Consider the following 18,707-nt stretch of genomic DNA (forward strand, 5'->3'; position numbering starts at 1 on the left):
GTATCCCTTTGAATTAGTGTCAAACTGTTATTTTGAATACGAAAAGGGACATAAACCCATAAGATCTGATTTTTTTTTAAAGATTTTTATTTATTTATTGAGAGAGATAGTGATAGAGAGAGAGCATGAGAGGGGGAGAGTCAGAGGGAGAGGCAGACTCCCCGCTGAGCAGGGAGCCCGATGCGGGACTCGATCCCAGGATCCTGGGACCATAACCTGAGCCCAAGGCAGACACTTAACGACTGAGCCACCCAGGCGCCCCTAACCAAAGAAATTTAAACGTATACAAAAAAAATACCTTCATCTTTGGGTGGAAGAAAGAACACGTATGTTGATGATAATCTCTTTGGACAGTAATATGAGAATATCTATTGAAATTTAGAATTCATATACTGTTTGGCCAAGCAACTCTACTTCTAGGTATTTTATGCCCAAAGCGTTGTTTTCAAAGAACAATATTTACAACTAGACTGATTAAATAATTTAAGGTACTTTTATATGCTATTTAACAGACATGCAAACATTAAAAAGAATGTAACATATCAACATATGCTAGCATGGACACCTCTCTAAAATGTAATGAATGAAAAAAGTAGGCAAAGAACAGTGCATATAGTGTGTTCCTTCTTCAAGAAGGAAGAGACGGAGGGAGGGAGGAAGAAAGAAAAAGAGAAAGAGATGGGAAGAAAATTAGCTTCATACACATGCATAGCTAATTATGTAAAGACACACAAGAATCTAACAGCATTTGACTGAGACTAGCAGTCTTAGATAGAGAACTTGACCTTTTTGGGCTGTTAGATTTATTATGTCCATTGATCACTTTTTCAAATACAAATGAATTAGTTTAAAACAAAAACCAAACCAAACATAAAGAGCACAAAAATTCCGTCATGCTATTCTGTAATTTCTCAACTCCGTGCTGCAGATGATCTGGGCTAGTTTTCAGCAGAAAACACAAAACCAACATAAAAGAGCTTTTCTATCTCAAGGTATAGCTTGAGCACAGCTCTAACTTTCTTTTAGTCAGTGAGTCACTAATTCAGTTCTTCCCAAACTCCGTTCTATTTATGTAAAAAGATATTAAATGGAAAAGAACTCCTGTTTATATCAATTTGGAAGTCTCTGGATTAAGCTTAGTTAAATGTTTTATTTTTTACTTGTAGACAGTTGAGCATTTTAGTGCTCTGTGAATCTGTAAGACAGGGATACTGTACATTATCTCCCAAACTCAGTTGATCCTGGTACCTCTTTTAGTGTCACTGTTATGCTGGGAAACATGAATCCAAGTGTAATTTCGGAGAATGTAAAAATACATAGGAAGATTTAGGCAGCATGAGGCCGGCCCAGGTGAGGCGAGGGCTCACCACCCAGGACACTAACAGGCCATTCCCGCCAGGGAGTGTCCTCTTCTCAGCCAGTACTCCTTCTCACAGACACTGTCCAGCTTTCCTTTGTGGACCCATAGTTATTTTGAAAGGTGCTCTACTTTTTTACAGCAGCCCTCATGCTAGTGGGAATTCCAGAATGAATTCTCAATTTTCAGCATAGCAAGTAAGGAATAAAGCATGCCATCTGGCTGTGAGTGGGTAGGAGAGAAGCAGGAACCATTATTTGTGAACCGGATTTCTGTTTATCACAAGCTGCTGATATACAACGAAGTATACTCTAATAACTGCTATCTATATTAACTTCTATTTTTAAAACAATTTTATTTATTTATTTGACAGAGAGAGAGAGAGAGAGAGAGAAGCACAAGCAGGGGACCAACAGAGGGAGAAGGAGCAGCAGACTTCCTGCTGAGCAAGGAGCCCAATGTGGAGCTCGACCCCAGGATCATGACCTGAGCCGAAGGCAGATGCTTAATTGAGCCACCCAGGCACCCCTATGTTAACTTCTTTAAATAACTAAAAAGAAAAATTAATCACCAGGACTATAAAGAGTAACATCTAAGAGTAAATACAGGAAAAACCGGTAATTTACCAAACCCAAGATATCACCATTCTGAAGTGCTAAGAACCTTCTAGCAATAATTGTCACCATTAGCTTGAGAACAGGGATCATAAATAAATATGCAGCGTATCAATGTTCTGACTGCAGACGAATACTAATTTGATCATAGACTTTAGCTAAAAAAATTTTGCATAAGGAAGCAAGGAACAAGGTCTCATAACTTTCAATAAAAGGTAAATTCCCAGTTCCTCCACCCCATGATAATTAATGCTCATAACAATAAATGAAAGACGCCCTAAGATCTTAAAGTACCTTCTGAAACACAGGATAGATAAAATAACACTCAGTTTAACTGTCTGAATACTGGAGATACCTGTAGAATACCAATTTTCATTAGTTAACTCGATTACTTTCCCAACTACTCAGAAACTGAACTGTTTATCCTTAAATTTACCACTAGATAACACAATTTATTATCTAATCTAGTCCCATTTCATCTATAAATACATAGTAACTACACACTTCAGTATATGCACAGAATGTCTGCTTATAGTCCAAATGCATGCTAAAAGCCACCATTAAACATATTCACGCAACAATCAGCTCTGGTTTTGTTCTGCTTCCTGTTATACCTTTACTAATGATAACAAAGCTCATGACTAGTTTCAGTTCATGCTAGAATGAACAATAAATGCTACCAGTTAGTTGTAAACTTATACATGTAAATATGTAAGTAAATCTGTACTGGTTTTATCTTATTTGGCATTTCTTAGATCTCTTAAAAATATCAATTATATCTACTGTATTGTCCAAGTCATAGTGGAAGAAAATATTAGGCTACGAATCATCACCTTGAAACCATTATATGTATTGGTAGAACACGGAACTTACACACTTAAATACGTGCCTTATAGCTAACCAAATTCTTCTAGAAGCAAACCACAAAAGTGAGAAGAACTCAAGAAGACTGCAAAATAAAGCTTACTTTCACTGCGGCAATAAGACGAATGTAGTCACTAAGTAGTTCTGAAAACATATAAAAGTCAGCAAAAGCTTGTTCTTGATGTAACTGGTCTATCTTCTCCTCCACCTCTGCAAGCTGAGACAAAGCTCTAGATAAAGCAGTATGGTCCTCTGAGTTACCTAACATGGCGGCACTTTTAGCAAAGGCAGCTGTGTTGGCTGAAAGCTCTGAAAACAAAAAAAGATTCACTTTTAGTGTTCACTAGTAAAGTTTTTAAATATTGCAATGGTTTTTCTACCTTCCCTCTAAATTTTATCAGTTCGTGTATCATTCAAATAATTATTCTGAAATAATTAACATAAAACAAGCAGTCATTAAAATGCCTTTGGCATAAATGCCAACTGCTCAGAGCTCTACTGAAAGTTAAGAAGAACATTAAAGAAAAATTAAGAACCACTGCCTATATTCCCAGGGGAGGAACTATGTTTAATAATTTAATATAATAATCAGCCTCCCCTTTCTTCCTAAAGTGCTCACTGCTTTTGTGTATTCCTGCAAAAGATAAAAGATTTTTTAATTATTTTTTTTAAAAGATTTTATTTATTTATTTGACAGAGAGCACAAGCAGGCAGAATGGCAGGCAGAAGGAGAGGGAGAAGCAGGTTTCCCGCTGAGCAGGGAGCCTGACGCGGGGCTTGATCCCAGGACCCTGGGATCATGACCTGAGCCAGAGGCAGCCGCTTAACCGACTGAGCCACCGAGGCGCCTCTAAAATATTTATTTTTAATTTGGAAAGCAATGGGAACACTAACAATCAATTTATACTATATTTTTTGGCTTTATACATTTATTTGAAATTGAAAATGTCTGTAATTTTTAATGAAAAAAAATTTTTTTTTTTAAAGCCAGGTAAAATTATACATACAATTTATAGAAATCTTATTCTTTTTTTCTTGGTGTACAACAATGCTTGAACAATGCTCAGTAGAAATACTAAAAATTTCTAAAAGAGATTTTTGAACATTATCATTTCAGATACTTCGAATAAAGAAAAACAGATGTTTACAGAATACATGTCATTGACTAATAACACATTGTCTAGAAACCACTCTACATTACATAAAATTCTCTAAGAACCATAAAGCCATTCCCTAAGAGGTAGAGTACAAACGGCAAAAGCTGTTATAAACTGCTTTCAATAATGAGTGTATTGGTGAACTTCTGTAATTGTTTTACCGAAACAGATTACTGGTAATGGCACCTACAAAATTACTTATTAAGTATTTTAAGAACCTAACATTAAAATCCTTGTATTCTTAAAAAAAACAATAAAAATCTCATGATAAAATTAAAAATTACAACTTAATTTTTCTATCAATTTTTAACAAACTTCCTCTCCCCAGACTTTTCAATATGGTTGTTCAAAAATGAAGAAAATAATTCAGAGTTTTCTATGAAATACAGGTACACAAAAAATTTTTTAAAGATAAATTTCAAGTATCAAATTTTTAATCTGATATTTTTAGTTATATCAGTTACTAATAAGACATCTTCACTCATTAAAGTATAAGTATGTTTAACAAAGAGTTAATCAAATGAACAAGTTTTAATCCAAAATTCAAAATATATTTTTATAAGCTCAGGATTTTTCTACCTCTCAACTATAAGTGAGGATCAAGTAGAACAAAAAAACATTCACAAGATTCAAATAGAAAACATTCACTTAAACTATTGCTCTCTCTTCTATAGTAACCCCAGAATGTTCATTTTAATAAAATTTAAATAAAATATTTGAATTAACTTACGGTGTTAACACATAAATAACATGGCAAACACACCTTTTCTATGACAGACCAAGGCTTCGACACTAGCATGAAGTTTCCTAAGTTGCTGATCCAGATTTTCAAATTGCTGCTGCTTTTCTTCAAACCACTAAGAAAAAAAAATGAGAAATGGAGCTAATTTAGCAAGAACAAACCACTGTAAATTAGGTTACCAATAGCAAGGCACATTCCTTATTTTAAAGCAACAAATTAACCATGTATAACCACGGTAGTCAACTGATGTGGCTGAGAACTAAACTCAATAAGCAAATTAATATCCTATTTTCTACTTGTACAGCTTTAAAATGCAATTGTTGGGCTCATTAATTCATCTCATTATTCAAGTCGAAAAATCAGCTCTTACTGCATCCGATTCATTCATCTTGATTGTCATTTTGTTGACAGCGTCGGCAGCCTTGTTCACCATCCTCAATATTCCTGCTCCACTCAGAGCCTGTGTGTTAACTGCTCTAGGCAGCTGGAATTGAATGACAAATAAGGGCAAACAAACCGGTTAAAAGCCTGGAGGTTTAACTGGGCACAAAAGGGACTGCACACCCCCACCAAAAAGAAAAAAGAAAAAGAAAAAAAGGAGGTTGTATTTTCTTCACTCTCATACATTTCAATAGTGAGATCTAATTTCTCAAATACACTACTTGTACACTCTCAAAGGAAAACTTAAAAAATAGACTTTCCATTTGCTTTTCTTCTGCACGTTTACATTTAGATGGAACAACACACTGTTTGTCAAAATATATTAAGAAATTGCCAAGTACTTTAACACTGGCCACCTGTTTGCTTACAGGAAATAAACTTGTTTATAAGGAAAGAAGAAGAAAGTCTGGAGAAAAATCTCCTTATGCTCAGTTAAGGATAGTGTGATTCTGTATTTTTCAAAAATTCTGGGATTCAAATAAATTTTTTTTTTTAAAGATTTTTTTTTTTAATTTATTTATTTGACAGAGAGCACAAGTAGGCAGAGCGGCAGGCAGAGGGAAAGGGAGAAGCAGGCTCTCTGCTGAGCAGGGAGCCCGATGCGGGGCTTGATCCCAGGACCCTGGGATCATGACCTGAGGCGAAGGCAGATGCTTAACCGACTGAGCCACCCAGGCGCCCCTTCAAATAAATTTTTTAAAAAAGTTCAAAGGGTAGTAATTAAAACTCTGAACTGTGACGAGCCCCAAATGTACCAAACATCTCAAATGTAAGGAGTAGTAGCACAGTTATAATTTAAGCTCTTTTAATACATACATTTGCATTTCAGAACCTCAGTTAAGAATATTAGAATGCAGACATACGAACACATTCAAATGTCTCTAAAAGGAGGCCCGAATAAAATTATTTCAACGTAATGCCGAAAGCAACAACTTGGGCATTGAGAATTAGACTACCTGTAAGTCATTCTTCTAAATGTGGTTTAAAATTTTTGAAAAAGAAACTGATCATCCTATAATTATCAATGCAAGAAGATATTCTGCTAGTAAATAATTAAAGCTAATTAGAACACTAAGCCAAAAAAATCATTTTATTCCATTTACTAATCCAACTATTTATGGAACATATATTTTTATAGAAGTTATTAAAGTAACAAACATAAATAAGGAGAACATTCATATCATATGAAAATATAAGGTAGAAATAATACCTCTGAACTTTCCAGGAACTGCCTTAAATCAGGATCCTGTAGTAAAGTTGGATGCTTTACTGTTCTTTGAAGATACCTAGATTTAAGATAATATAAAATAATAAAAATTAGGTAAACCAATATCCTCAGTCTGCCTTCACATTAATTTATTTATACTCTTAAAAGCAACTTAAGGATTAAAAAGCGTTTTATCTTTTGCAAATTCATAATTATATAAAAAGAGACATGGTAGGTCATGGAGGTGGGGGATATAGGAGAGGGTGAATAACTTACCCAACTTCACACTGCAAAGTATTAGAGTTGTAAAAGGGTATATGAATTTGTTGAATAATTTTATCTTTTGGTGGAGTCACATGTTCCCAGCTATTATTTCAGAGTCCCAACACACACATCACTATATATATTCCAATCAACTATTTTATTATTCCTATTATTACCAAAATGGAGAAAAGTCTACCAGTTTTTTTCCTTGTCAGCAGATTTCAATTATCAAATCAGTTTTGATCCTTATTTGACAAGGGCTAAATTTTCTTTAAAATTCTATTTTTAAAAAGGTTTTACTAAAAACTTGATTCATGTTTTTCTTATATGACACCACACAAAATAAAAATGACAAGCGCAACACCATTATTAATCACTATTAGCCCAACTTTGTTTTCCTGTAGTAGAAAGTAGAAAAGCCCAAATTTCCATCATCCATAAAAAGAAAAAAGGTCCACTACTTAATGATTCTTGTTTACTTATCTAATCCCATTTTTCAAAAAACTGTTCTTTCCCCAATGATTAACATGTGCATTTCAATTACAGTATTTTACTTAACAGTTAATATACCTTTATTCTATTTCTGCAGAACAAATGTAATCAGTAACTCTTCTACCTCATTGTAAGATTATAAAATACGCCTAAAGTTTCAGAAAAACATTGGTAACTTTCTATAAAGTCAAATTCTATACAATGGTTAAGATGACTATTTTATCATGGCTTACATGTTAACTTCTGTTTTTATATATTTAAATGACTTCAAGTCATTAGCCTTGACTAATAAGAAAATATTCCCACAGAAGTAGAGCATTTAATAGATATGTGCAAGACAACTACACTGTGGCTTAAAATATATATATACTGCCTATATTATCAGGCTAAAAACGAGATGCAACAGGAACACTAATTTTGTGTTAAAAGAAAATGTTGGTATCTTCCCACCGGAATTTTACTTACAATTTTAACCCTCAAGTTCTTCAATACTGTTATTTACTTGTGCAGACTGCGTATGGCTGAGAGCAGTTTGTTTCAGTTGTTTGTCGTAGAAGACAAAACATGTCATACCCAAGCTTGGAACATCCCAATTATTTCAAACCTAAATGTAATTACCTAATACCACTTATATTCTAAAACAGCTTTCCAAAGTGAGCTCTGTGGAATACTAGTCTCATTCAGTATTCTAGGAAAAAGAATGGTTTTACAATCAATAAAGTCTGAAATACATTACATATATATTCCTCTGGGTCATAATGGACAGCGGCATGTTAACCACTGTGCGAAGTCCTGCAGGAAATGAACCTGGCTTAACTGTGTTAAACCTTATGTTAACAAGACTCAATTGTCTACAGATTTTCCTTTTTTCACCCTACCACATATTAATTTTCTGAGGAATCATTTTGGAAAATGGTATTCTAGAAAAAGACAGTAAACCTTTACTTCTGAAGGGTTACACAGAAGTAAACAGCAATCAACCATCTCTTTAAAAGTCCTAAATTTACATAACGTTAAAATTAAGAACAGAAACATGAAAGATTTTTTGTTCCAGAGATAATTACCTTTTAATGTTTTTTCTAAGAGTGTGAGTATGTACACAAACTCAGAGACTTTGGTTTTAACAAAAATATTACACCATTATGCTTGTAGTCGTGTATCCTTTTACACAAAACAGTAAGTTGTAGATACCTTTCTGTAGCATTAAATATTATTCTCTAATGCCATTTTTATTTACCACATGAAATTCTATCATATAGATGTACTATAACATCGTTATTTTTTAATATTACAATGACCACTACTTTGCTTCGCAAAGTACTATCACATTCAATGGAACTTTGTTCTTCAAACTGGTTGTACCTAGTATGTCTACTTTGCTTTTCTCAATAGCACATTTTATATGAAAATTCCCTTCTTTGTAAGGGGTGTGTTTTTAAATCAGACAATTAAAGGAACGGATCTGCATTTTTTCTCCCTTCACAATCTTAATACCATTATCAATTTCAGCATTTCTTACGAGCCATGAAACTATCCTTTGTCTTCATAATCCTTATGTTCATAAAGATGTTTATTTTTTCACTTTTTTCATTAAGTTTTTAATTCTAATTCCATTATAGTTTACATACAGTGTTATAATGATTCAACAATTCATCATAGTTCAGTGTCCTCTGTAATTCCCATCCCCTATTTCACCCATTCCCCCAACTACCACCCCTCTGCTAACAGAGTGTAATATTAGCATCAGGTGTACAATTTAGTGATTCAATACTTCCATATTTATCAGGACAAGTGCACTGCTTAATTCCCATCACTTATTTAACCCCATCAGCCCATCCACACCCCCTGTGGTATCCATCAGTTTGTTCTCTATAGTTAAGAGTCTGTTTCTTGGTTTGTCTCTCTCTTTTCCCTCCCCCCTTGTTTTGTTTCTTAAATTCCACATAAAGTGAAATCATATGGTATTTGTCTTTGACTTATTTCGCTTAGCATAACACTCTCTGGCTCCATCCACATCACTACAAATGGCAAGATTTCATTCTTTTTAAAGGCTGAGTAATACTCCATTTTAAACACACACACACACACACACACACACAGACCCCTTCTTTATCCATTCATCTATCCATGGATACTTGGGCTAATTACATAATGTGCCTATTGTAAATAATGCTGCAATAAACACAGGGGTGCTTGCATCCCTCTGAATTAGGGTCTGTATTCTTTGGGTAAATACCCAACAGTGCAATTCCTGGATCATAGGGTAGTTCTATTTTTAACTTTTTGAGGAAATTTCATACTGTTTTCCAGAGTGGTTGTACCAGTTTGCATTCCTACCAACAGTGTTAAGAGCGTTCCTTTTTCTTCACATTCTTGTCCACACTTGTTTGTGTTTTTGATTTTAGCCATTCTAACAGGTGTGGTGATATCTCACTATAGTTTTAATCTGCAATTCCCTGATGATGAGTGATGCTGCGCATCCTAAGATAGATTTTAAGTTAATGAGTATTTGTAAATATTCCCCAATTCAGTAGTAAGGTCAGAGAGGTTATAAATATATAAAGGATGGATACAGAACAAAAAGGAAAATATAGGAAGAACACATGAAAAGAGGCATGGGAAGGAAGAGAAACACTAGAAGGAAGAAAGAAATGGAAGACACAAAGGAAATGATGAAAAGTTAGTATCACACTTAACGAGAGGAAGTCAGCTGTAGTTGTTTTTTACATTTGCTCCAAGGAAAGGTTACTGATAAATTTAGAAGAATCACTGAGGGTTTTAAGCTCCTATTTACTCATTGAAAATAAAACAAAATAAAGCAGGTTATACAAAATTCCGAGGAACAAAGTTAAAAATATTTCTCTTGCTTGAAACTTAAACACATGTGCTAACAATGAGAGAACAGAAAGGCAGAAAGAGCCTGATCTTTGATGACATTCATTTGTTCCTACAGCAAATATTTATTAAGCATTTACTAAATGTCATTTTCTGTTCTGAACACTCAGTGTATCAGTACAAACTATATTTTAGTAAGAGAAGACTGATGATAAACTATAAATACAATAAACACATAAATTATATACTATGTAACAAGTTGGCAGATGCTGTGGAAAAAGAAAGGATAGAACAGTAGAGCAAATGTGATCAAGTATATAAGGTATGGTTGGTGGCAATTCAAAGAGAACAGGTAAGAATGAAGCCAATCATCAGAAAAGACTTCACTGGAAAGAGGATACTTGAACACACGAACTTAAAAGAGGTAAGAGAATGGGCAATGCGGATACCTGGGAACAAAAGCTTTCTAAGCAATGGGAGAGGCCAGTGAAAAAACTCTAAGGTGGGAAAATGCCTAGGATCTTTGAGGAGCAGCAAAACATCAGTGCGGCCTGGGGCAGAGTGATCAAGGAGCATATGAGATCAAGGAGGTAACAGCGAGCAGTGCATGTCATGTGAAGTTCTGTAGGCCATTAGAAGGACTCTGGCTTTTACTGAGTGAAATGGGGAAGGGGGCAATATTGTCTGATTTGTATTTTAAAAGGATGACTCTGATTGCTGTATTAAAAGAGTAGAGGTTCAAGGATGGAAACAAAGAGGCCAATTAGGAGCCTACTGCAGTTAATTCCAACATTTGGACTAGTATTGTACTGGTGAGAAATGGCTGCATTACAGATATCAGAAAGAAGCAACAAGGTTTCCTGATGAACTGGATAATCCTAAGTACTTCCTGATACGAAAGAGTAGACTAATTAACCTATGCTAACTGCTTAGGCCAAGCCAGTTGATTGGAGTGAACACAATCCTGATACATCGTAAGGTAAGTAAAAATGTATTTAAGTTAAATAAGTTGCCCAAGTCACACAGTATATAGTGTGTAGTGGAGCACAGGCTTCAACAAAAAAGGGATGCTAAATCCCTTTCACGCAACCCTAGACTTCTGTTTATATCTGCAGAACTGTATCCTCACCTCACCTCACGTATTGAGTATAAACTCAATACGGGCTGAAGGTAAAATGCGAAGCACTCTCAAGTCTTAGGGACACTCTTCCTACAAGTAGCTTCTACTTCCTTTAGTGAGTGTGCCCAGGAGAGTAGCTTTCTTAACCATTCCCTTTCTCTGCCTGTATTTTAATACTAGATGTTCATCCTTTCACTCAAGACAGTCATCTAGATTTTCTGGGTGGAACCAACAGATAAATACGTAAATTGTTATCATAGTATATACAAAGAAAAATACTTCCCTGTCCCACCAGATTCAACTAGGTTAGGTATCCCACAGATAAGCCTGTTCTCTAATTTTTAAATTTTAAGAAAACTGCCGTTAGAAAAAGCATTCCAATTCCTCTGCTTCTAGACCTTTACACCTATATTTTCTTTAGTCATAATTTTTAAGGCAAAATGAATTTCTCCCTATTACACTGTTTCCTTTTTTTTTTAACTTGCAAAGTCCACTAAGGTAGCATTTAAGAAGTAACATTTATCACTGAAGAAACTATTTTCAAATATCTAGCAGGTCAAATCTCAGTATTTCTTTACAACTCTCCTCAATGTTTCATACTGCATGATGTTATGGTAAGTACTATGCAATGCAGTCAAGTTGTAAGAAAGGTGAATGTAGAATCAAATTATATGTCCTAGGTACAATAAATCTTCATTAAGTTCCTTATCAAGCATGCCATCTGAAATATTTCAAATTTACTCATAGAAAAATAGGACTTGAAAGGTTTCTCAAAGGGTCATGGTTACACTTTCAAGAAGAACTAAGCAAAATCAAAACCAAACATTATCTATCCTTTACTCCTAAAAACATTCAGTCTATGACTTCTTTCATAACATAAACAATTCTAATGCCTAACCTAAACTTCTCTTGATGCAATTTAAATCCTTTTCCTGAGTAACTGCAATTCTCACAGACAATAATCTCATCCTTTAAGTCCTCCTTAATATTAAGTTGCATATTCTTTAGCTTTCTTACTGTAAATTGTTCAAACCTTCTTTTCTGTGGTATTTTCTTAAAATGTAAACAAATTATAACTAAAACCCAGAAATAAGGTGTCTTAAAAAATAGGTTAAAAAATAATGTGTATCCTGGAGATAAATATACTATTCCTTAAAATCTGTCCGACCTACCACAACCACTGATTTTAAGTCAAAAGAGAGAATAAAGAATAAGCAGATTCAATTAAGATAAACAAAATTCAATTAAAATAACAAACCAAAAAAACCTATGAAGTTAGAAAATTTGTATGTCTAGGTGATTACCAACTTATGTTCTAAAAGTTGGGCTTTAGGGCGCCTGGGTGGCTCAGTCGGTTGAGCGACTGCCTTCGGCTCAGGTCGTGATCCTGGAGTCCCGGGATCGAGTCCCGCATCGGGCTCCCTGCTCAGTGGGGGGTCTGCTTCTCCCTCTGACCCTCCTCCCTCTCATGCTCTCTGTCTCTCATTCTCTCTCTCGCAAATAAATAAATAAAATCTTAAAAAAAAAAAAAAGAGCTAAAAGTTGGGCTTTAAGATAGTTTCAAATTTGTTTTCTCAATTTTCAGCATAGCAAGTAAGGAATAAATGTTAAGATTCTAGGATTGGGATCCTCCCATTCATTCCTCTTTTTACTCTGTGACATTGAACACAAGTCTTCAAAACTACAGGAAATGTGTCAAGTACTCTAAAAAAAGGTAGAGCAAATACATCAGACTTTAAGTATACAGTCAACTCAATAAATGACTAATACTACTATGCACTCAAGTCAAAATCAATTATACAAAATTAAAGGGGAAAGCGCAAACCTAATTTTTCGTTGTATTTAATAATGTTCCTAACCAAGTAATAATTCAAAGGAAAAATTACTTTAAATGAACTATAATTAGCCAAATTATGCAACAGAACCTGAATACAGGTAGAACTTCTTAAGAACCTAAATATTACTAAATACTAAAAATTCAAAAGTTTATCTACCTTTTCATATCTTTTTACAAGCTTGGCAGTTTTTTACTTCTCATGTGGACTACAGCTATGATACATTAATTCTTTTCTTTTCTTAAAAAAGATTTTAAATAATCTCTACACCCAACATGGGGCTCGAACTGACAACCCCAAGATCAAGAGTCGCGTGCTCTACCAAGCCAGCCAGGCGCCCCAAGATACATTAATTCTATCTCCAACTAACTCATGCCTTTATATTCCTGCTTATGTCACAGGATACAAAAATAGGTGTTATTTTGTTAGATATACTATTGCTAAATATCAATCCACTGTGAGGATTAATAAAAGCAGAACACAGTATTGTATTGTTAAAAGAATTTTCTTAAAAGTATAAAGCACTCTTATAAACAGTCATGAAATGGTAGTGTGAAAAAAATTAATTAAAATACAGTGTGCCATATAATGGAATTAGACTCCTATTACTGAAGTAAAAACATGAGAGTAATAATGCACAGCTGTCCACAATTACCTTTCAAGAGCTGCTCTCCGTTTTTCTACAAATTCAGTGGATGATGAGTCTTCTTTACCCACTTTGACCTTGGTCATGCCTTTGAAAAAAAATAGAATGAGACTCATGATAACTTTGTATTATTGTAAACATCTCTTATAGTCATTTCTGCATAATTTAAAATACACTTTAAATTTGAACTTGACAAAAAAAAAAACTCCTCAATTTATCACTAGTATCATACTTCTGAGGAATTAAAACTCATGCTATATTAACATCTCAACTTGGTAAGTACAACACAAAACCAGATAAAGCAGAGGTGAGCTGTGTCTGCAGTCTCCTCACCCGTTTGGGTTCCTCATCTGTTTGATATACTACACTCTTGGTAAATTAAAATGTGTTTGCATTTCAATATGCATAAAGAGATTCACATTAGCAAATTTAAGCTCAATTAATATTTTCTTTTGTTTTTTTAAGATTTTACTTGACAGAGAGAGAGCACAGGCAGGGCGAGCGGCAGGCAGAGGGAGAAGCAGACTCCCCGCTGAGCAGGGAGTCCAATGCGGGGCTCGATCCCAGGACCTGAGATCATGAACTGAGCTAAAGGCAGACACTTAACCAACTGAGCCACTCAGGTGTCCCTCAATTAATATTTTCATTTCTTATAAGCAATAATTGAGGTTCTTTAGTTTGGGGACTAGAAAAGTAGCTGTAATCCATGAATTTGCTAAATATTTTCCCCACCGTAGAGTCTGAGAACATGTTGTTTATCATAGCTGGTTTTGTAATAGTTGAAACAACAAGCGCTTTCATAATTTAAAAAATAAAAGTCATGCTAATCATTTCTGTAATTGCAATTTCAATTTTAACACTACTGGATCAGACTGCACATTCTTTTTCCCTTGTTCTTTTTCCTTTCAACATCAATTCTGTAGAAATCAAGTACTGACATAGGCTACAACATGGATGAACCTTAAAAACATGCTAAGGGGCGCCTGGGTGGCTCAGTCGTTAAGCGTCTGCCTTCGGCTCAGGTCATGGTCCCAGGGTCCTGGGATCGAGCCCCGCATCGGGCTCCCTGGTCGGCGGGAAGCCTGCTTCTCCCTCTCCCACTCCCCCTGCTTGTGTTCCCTCTCTCGCTGTGTCTCTCTCTGTCAAATAAATAAATAAAATCTTAAAAAAAAAAAAAAAAATGCTAAGTGAGGCGTGCCTGGGTGGCTCAGCTGGTTGAGCATCTGCCTTCGGCTCAGGTCATGATCTCAGAGTCCCACATCCGGCTCTCTGCTCAGTGGGAAGTCTTCTTCCTTTCCCTCTGCCCCTCCCTGTGCTCGTGCTCTCTCAAATAAATAAAATCTTTAAAAAAAAAAAAATATGCTAAGTGAAAGAAGTTTGTCACAAAGGCCCATTCATTGTCTAATTCCCTTTGTATGAAATGTCCAGAATAGACACATCTACAGAGCGAGAAAGTAAATGAGTGATTGCATGGGGTTAGGGGCTTGGGGAAATTAGAGGATGATGGCTACACAGTAATAAAAATATTCTAAAACTGTGGTGGTGTGTACACAACTCTGAATATACTAAAAGCCTTATATACTACATTGAATTACATACACTTTATAATTTTTTTAAGTAAGCTCTACACCCAGCATGGGGCTTGAACTCACAACCCTGAGATCAAGAGTTGCATGCTCTACCAACTAAGCCAACCAGATGCCCCGAATTATATACACTTAATAAATTATATGGCATGTGGATTATATCTCAACAAAGGCATTAAAAATAGGATTATGTAAAGCCATGTAATTCTTTTTCAGGCTGGTACATCTGGTAAATAAACATATCACCCAATAATGTTTTGTTTAACACAGTTCTTCTGAAATACAACTTTGAAAAAGAAAACTTAAACACCTAAAATTATCTACCCTGAATGGACCAATTGAAGTGGGATGTTAATGATTAAACATATTTGTTTCCCTGAAAATATCTTATCACTATGCAGTTCTTTGCATTTTTCCCTTTAAGGATCTTGTGCTCATGCTACTTCCTACAAGTAACCAATACAGGCCAAAGCAGCAAATAAAAAACACTCTAATCCGTTAACTGTTAAAACTTTTCAACTTTGTTGTTGTTCTTTATCTAAAAGCTTAGTGAAATGGTGTTTTTAAGATAACTAATCTTATAAAGGGGTAGCAATTTTGGGCTAATGAAAAGGCTCCTCTTCCTTCAGGGGTAGTTACAACTTTTCAGCAACCAAGTCAAGTTACCATTCCTTTTCTGCTATCCCTCTTTAAGTGTTCGTCACTTGAAAACCACTGCCTACATAATCAAAAAGGCCTCCCGTATTTCAACAGTTTCTTAAGACAACCTATTCATTTTTATTTAAAAAAAAAATTGATGGCCAGGATGAAAAAATGACTGCTTCTCTATTTGGTTGGCTGCCAGGAAGTTCACAGATCAATTTTTTATCCATCTTTAGTAACTGTTCAGACTTTATGCATACATTTTGAAGAAACTGTTTAACTTGACTTCATCTTACTATTTGACTGTTTATTTTTCTTGCTAATTTCTTTATTTTGATCTTTTAAAAAAAACTGCATTATATGTAGTTGTCTCAAGTCCTTTTTAGAATAAAGTGGTATATAAATAAATAATTTTAAAACAACTCAATCCACCTTAAATCACATTAGACAAGTCTACAATAACATAGCATTAGATTATTTTTAAAATTGGAAAGTTTTTTATTTTGGATAAAAAATAAAAGCAAACCATAACCATAATTTAAAAATACCAAAATTAGAGGCAGACTAGAATAGTGATTAAAAATATAAGTTCTAGAGTAAGATGGCCTGTATTCAAAGCTCAGCTCTGCCTCTTAGTAGCTGAATGGCACGGGACACGTCACATAACCCTGATGAACCTTAGCTTCCTTACACCTATTAAATAAGGACAACAGTAAGTTAACTTCATAAAGTTGCTATGAGGATTAAATGAGAGAAAGCACATTATTTAGTACAGCGCCATAGTAGAGTAAGCTCTCAATAAATGTTAATTAGTCCTATAATTTAACTGATAGCCTTACAATGTAAGAGGCTATCTTAGCCATGTATATGGATAATTCAAACAAAACTGTGTGACTGGCCCCTAATAACCCTTTGAAGGCTGTCAGACTCAGTTTCAGAAAAGGATGCTCTTAGGATTTAGTTTCTCACTTCTACTTTAAATTTACACATGCTATTTGTTATACTGTAATAATATGTGGAAGGTTGACTAAGGCAAAATATTAGCCTGAAACATAATAAATGTGGGCATTAAAATTTACTTTTTTCAATTTTCTTTTGGGGGGGGCGCTCACTGTTTAAGGACTAGATTAGCATGTTAGCCACCAAAATGAGAAAAATAATTTTTTCCCTCTCATATATAAAAATAGTTGCACAACTGAAGTCAAAGGAAGAAAGATAATAATAAATAATTTGTGATACATAAAACTTAAGTTCCCTACACAGAAGGACGCCAAAAGATACCACTGCAAAAGTTCAGAGGTAAAAGAAGTAAGATTAACTAGGTTAGCAGTTCTCAAAGTATGGTCAGAATAACGGAAAGATTTCTGAGACCCTTTTTTGTATGGGTGTGGGGAAGTGTGCACCAAAGGCTATTTTCCTAATATTAAACTACTGTCTTTTTTACTCTCACTCTTTCATGAGAGCTCAGTGGAGTTTTACAAAGGTTGTAAGGTGTGTTATATCACAACAGAATGTAGAAACATACATGAGGACGTAACTATTTTCTACTAAGCTGGAAATTAGAGATTTGGGAAACTGTAAAAACACAAAATAAAGCAAGCCACTCTTATCACTAAACTTATTTTTGTCTTACAAATATTGAGTTTATTACTATTTCACATTTTTTTAAAGTTTTTTAAAAATTTCATGAATATAAGGAAACTCTACCACCAATGTGGGGCTTGAGCTCACAACCGAGATCAAGAGTCACATGCTCCACCAACCGAGCCAGCCAGGTGCCCCTAAAAAGTTTTTTATAATTAAAAAAAATCACAGAGAATACAACAAATGCATTTAAATATATCAGGTTTCAAAATCATTAAAGATACCAATAAGTGCCTTACAAACAAAATGTTTAAAAAAACTCCACAATTTAAAGATCAGACTCATTTTTTTATTTTCTGAATAATCTTATAAAGTATGGTAAATAAAAACTCATAACTGAAAACACTGGGAAAAACTACAAAATTTTAAGAGATGACAGTTAATGGGACAATGGGAGAGCTTACTGTACTTCAACAACAAAGAGAATGCTCTTTTGTAATTTTCTGCATATTCTTTTTTAAAAATTGAAAAGATTTATTTATTTTTAGAGAGAAAGAGCGCATGCACACATGCACCCAGAAGCTGGGGGAGGGGTAGGAGAGGGAGAGAGAATCTCAAGCAGACTTCCCAATAAGAACGCAGCCTGACTAGGGGCTCCATTTCATGACCTTGAGATCATGACCTGAGTTGAAATCAAGAATCGGAACTCAACTGACTGAGCCTCTCAGGTGTCCCCCCCCTCACTTTTAAAGTAAGCTCTACACCCAGTGTGGGTCTTGAACTCACGACCCTGAGATCAAGAATTGCATGCTCTGCCAACTGACCCAACGAGGTGTTCCCTTCTGCATATTCTTAACTAAGCCTTTATTACTTGTACAAGTAGAATTTTTTTTTGAGATTTTATTTTTAAGCAATCTTTATACCCAATGTGGGGCTCCAACTTACAACCCCAAGATCAAGAGTTACATGCTCAAACTGACTGAACCAGCCAGGCACCCACAGGTAGAAATGTTTTTTAAACATTAAACTGAACCACGAAATACACTAACATGATAGGTCTTAGAAGATCCAGACTGGATGGAATCTCCTTTTTGGACAATGAATAGCTGAAAGCCAAATACCTCCATCCCTTAGAAAAATGTTAATATGCTACTAATATTAAGTATCTTTTGAGTGTTACTCAGTAATATGACCCTAAAATGTTAGGGTTTTCAATTGCTTTCAACTTGGCAAATTCTAACCCAATATTTAACATCATTAGATTATATATCAATGATCCTATATAAATCAAAATCCTAAGATGTTAGAAAATAAGACTATT

At 34.7% G+C, this 18,707-nt stretch overlaps 1 protein-coding gene across 3 annotated transcripts in view; it reads right to left on the bottom strand.

The window, feature by feature from the left end:
• The window catches only part of SNX2 (sorting nexin 2), a 35,379-nt gene that overhangs the window by 8,140 nt on the left and 8,532 nt on the right, over positions 1–18,707 (bottom strand). For all 3 annotated transcript variants that reach the window (XM_081827180.1, XM_081827182.1, XM_081827181.1), the window contains exons 6-10: positions 13,584–13,662; positions 6,386–6,461; positions 5,105–5,218; positions 4,756–4,849; positions 2,939–3,144 (exon numbers count right to left, since the gene is read on the bottom strand). In XM_081827180.1, coding sequence (XP_081683306.1) covers positions 2,939–3,144; positions 4,756–4,849; positions 5,105–5,218; positions 6,386–6,461; positions 13,584–13,662 — 569 coding nt within the window. The remainder of the gene's footprint in view (positions 1–2,938; positions 3,145–4,755; positions 4,850–5,104; positions 5,219–6,385; positions 6,462–13,583; positions 13,663–18,707) is intronic.

This window comes from Leptonychotes weddellii, chromosome 7 (genome assembly GCF_054177405.1).
Source record: "Leptonychotes weddellii isolate Sample4059 chromosome 7, ASM5417740v2, whole genome shotgun sequence".
NCBI lineage: Eukaryota > Metazoa > Chordata > Mammalia > Carnivora > Phocidae > Leptonychotes > Leptonychotes weddellii.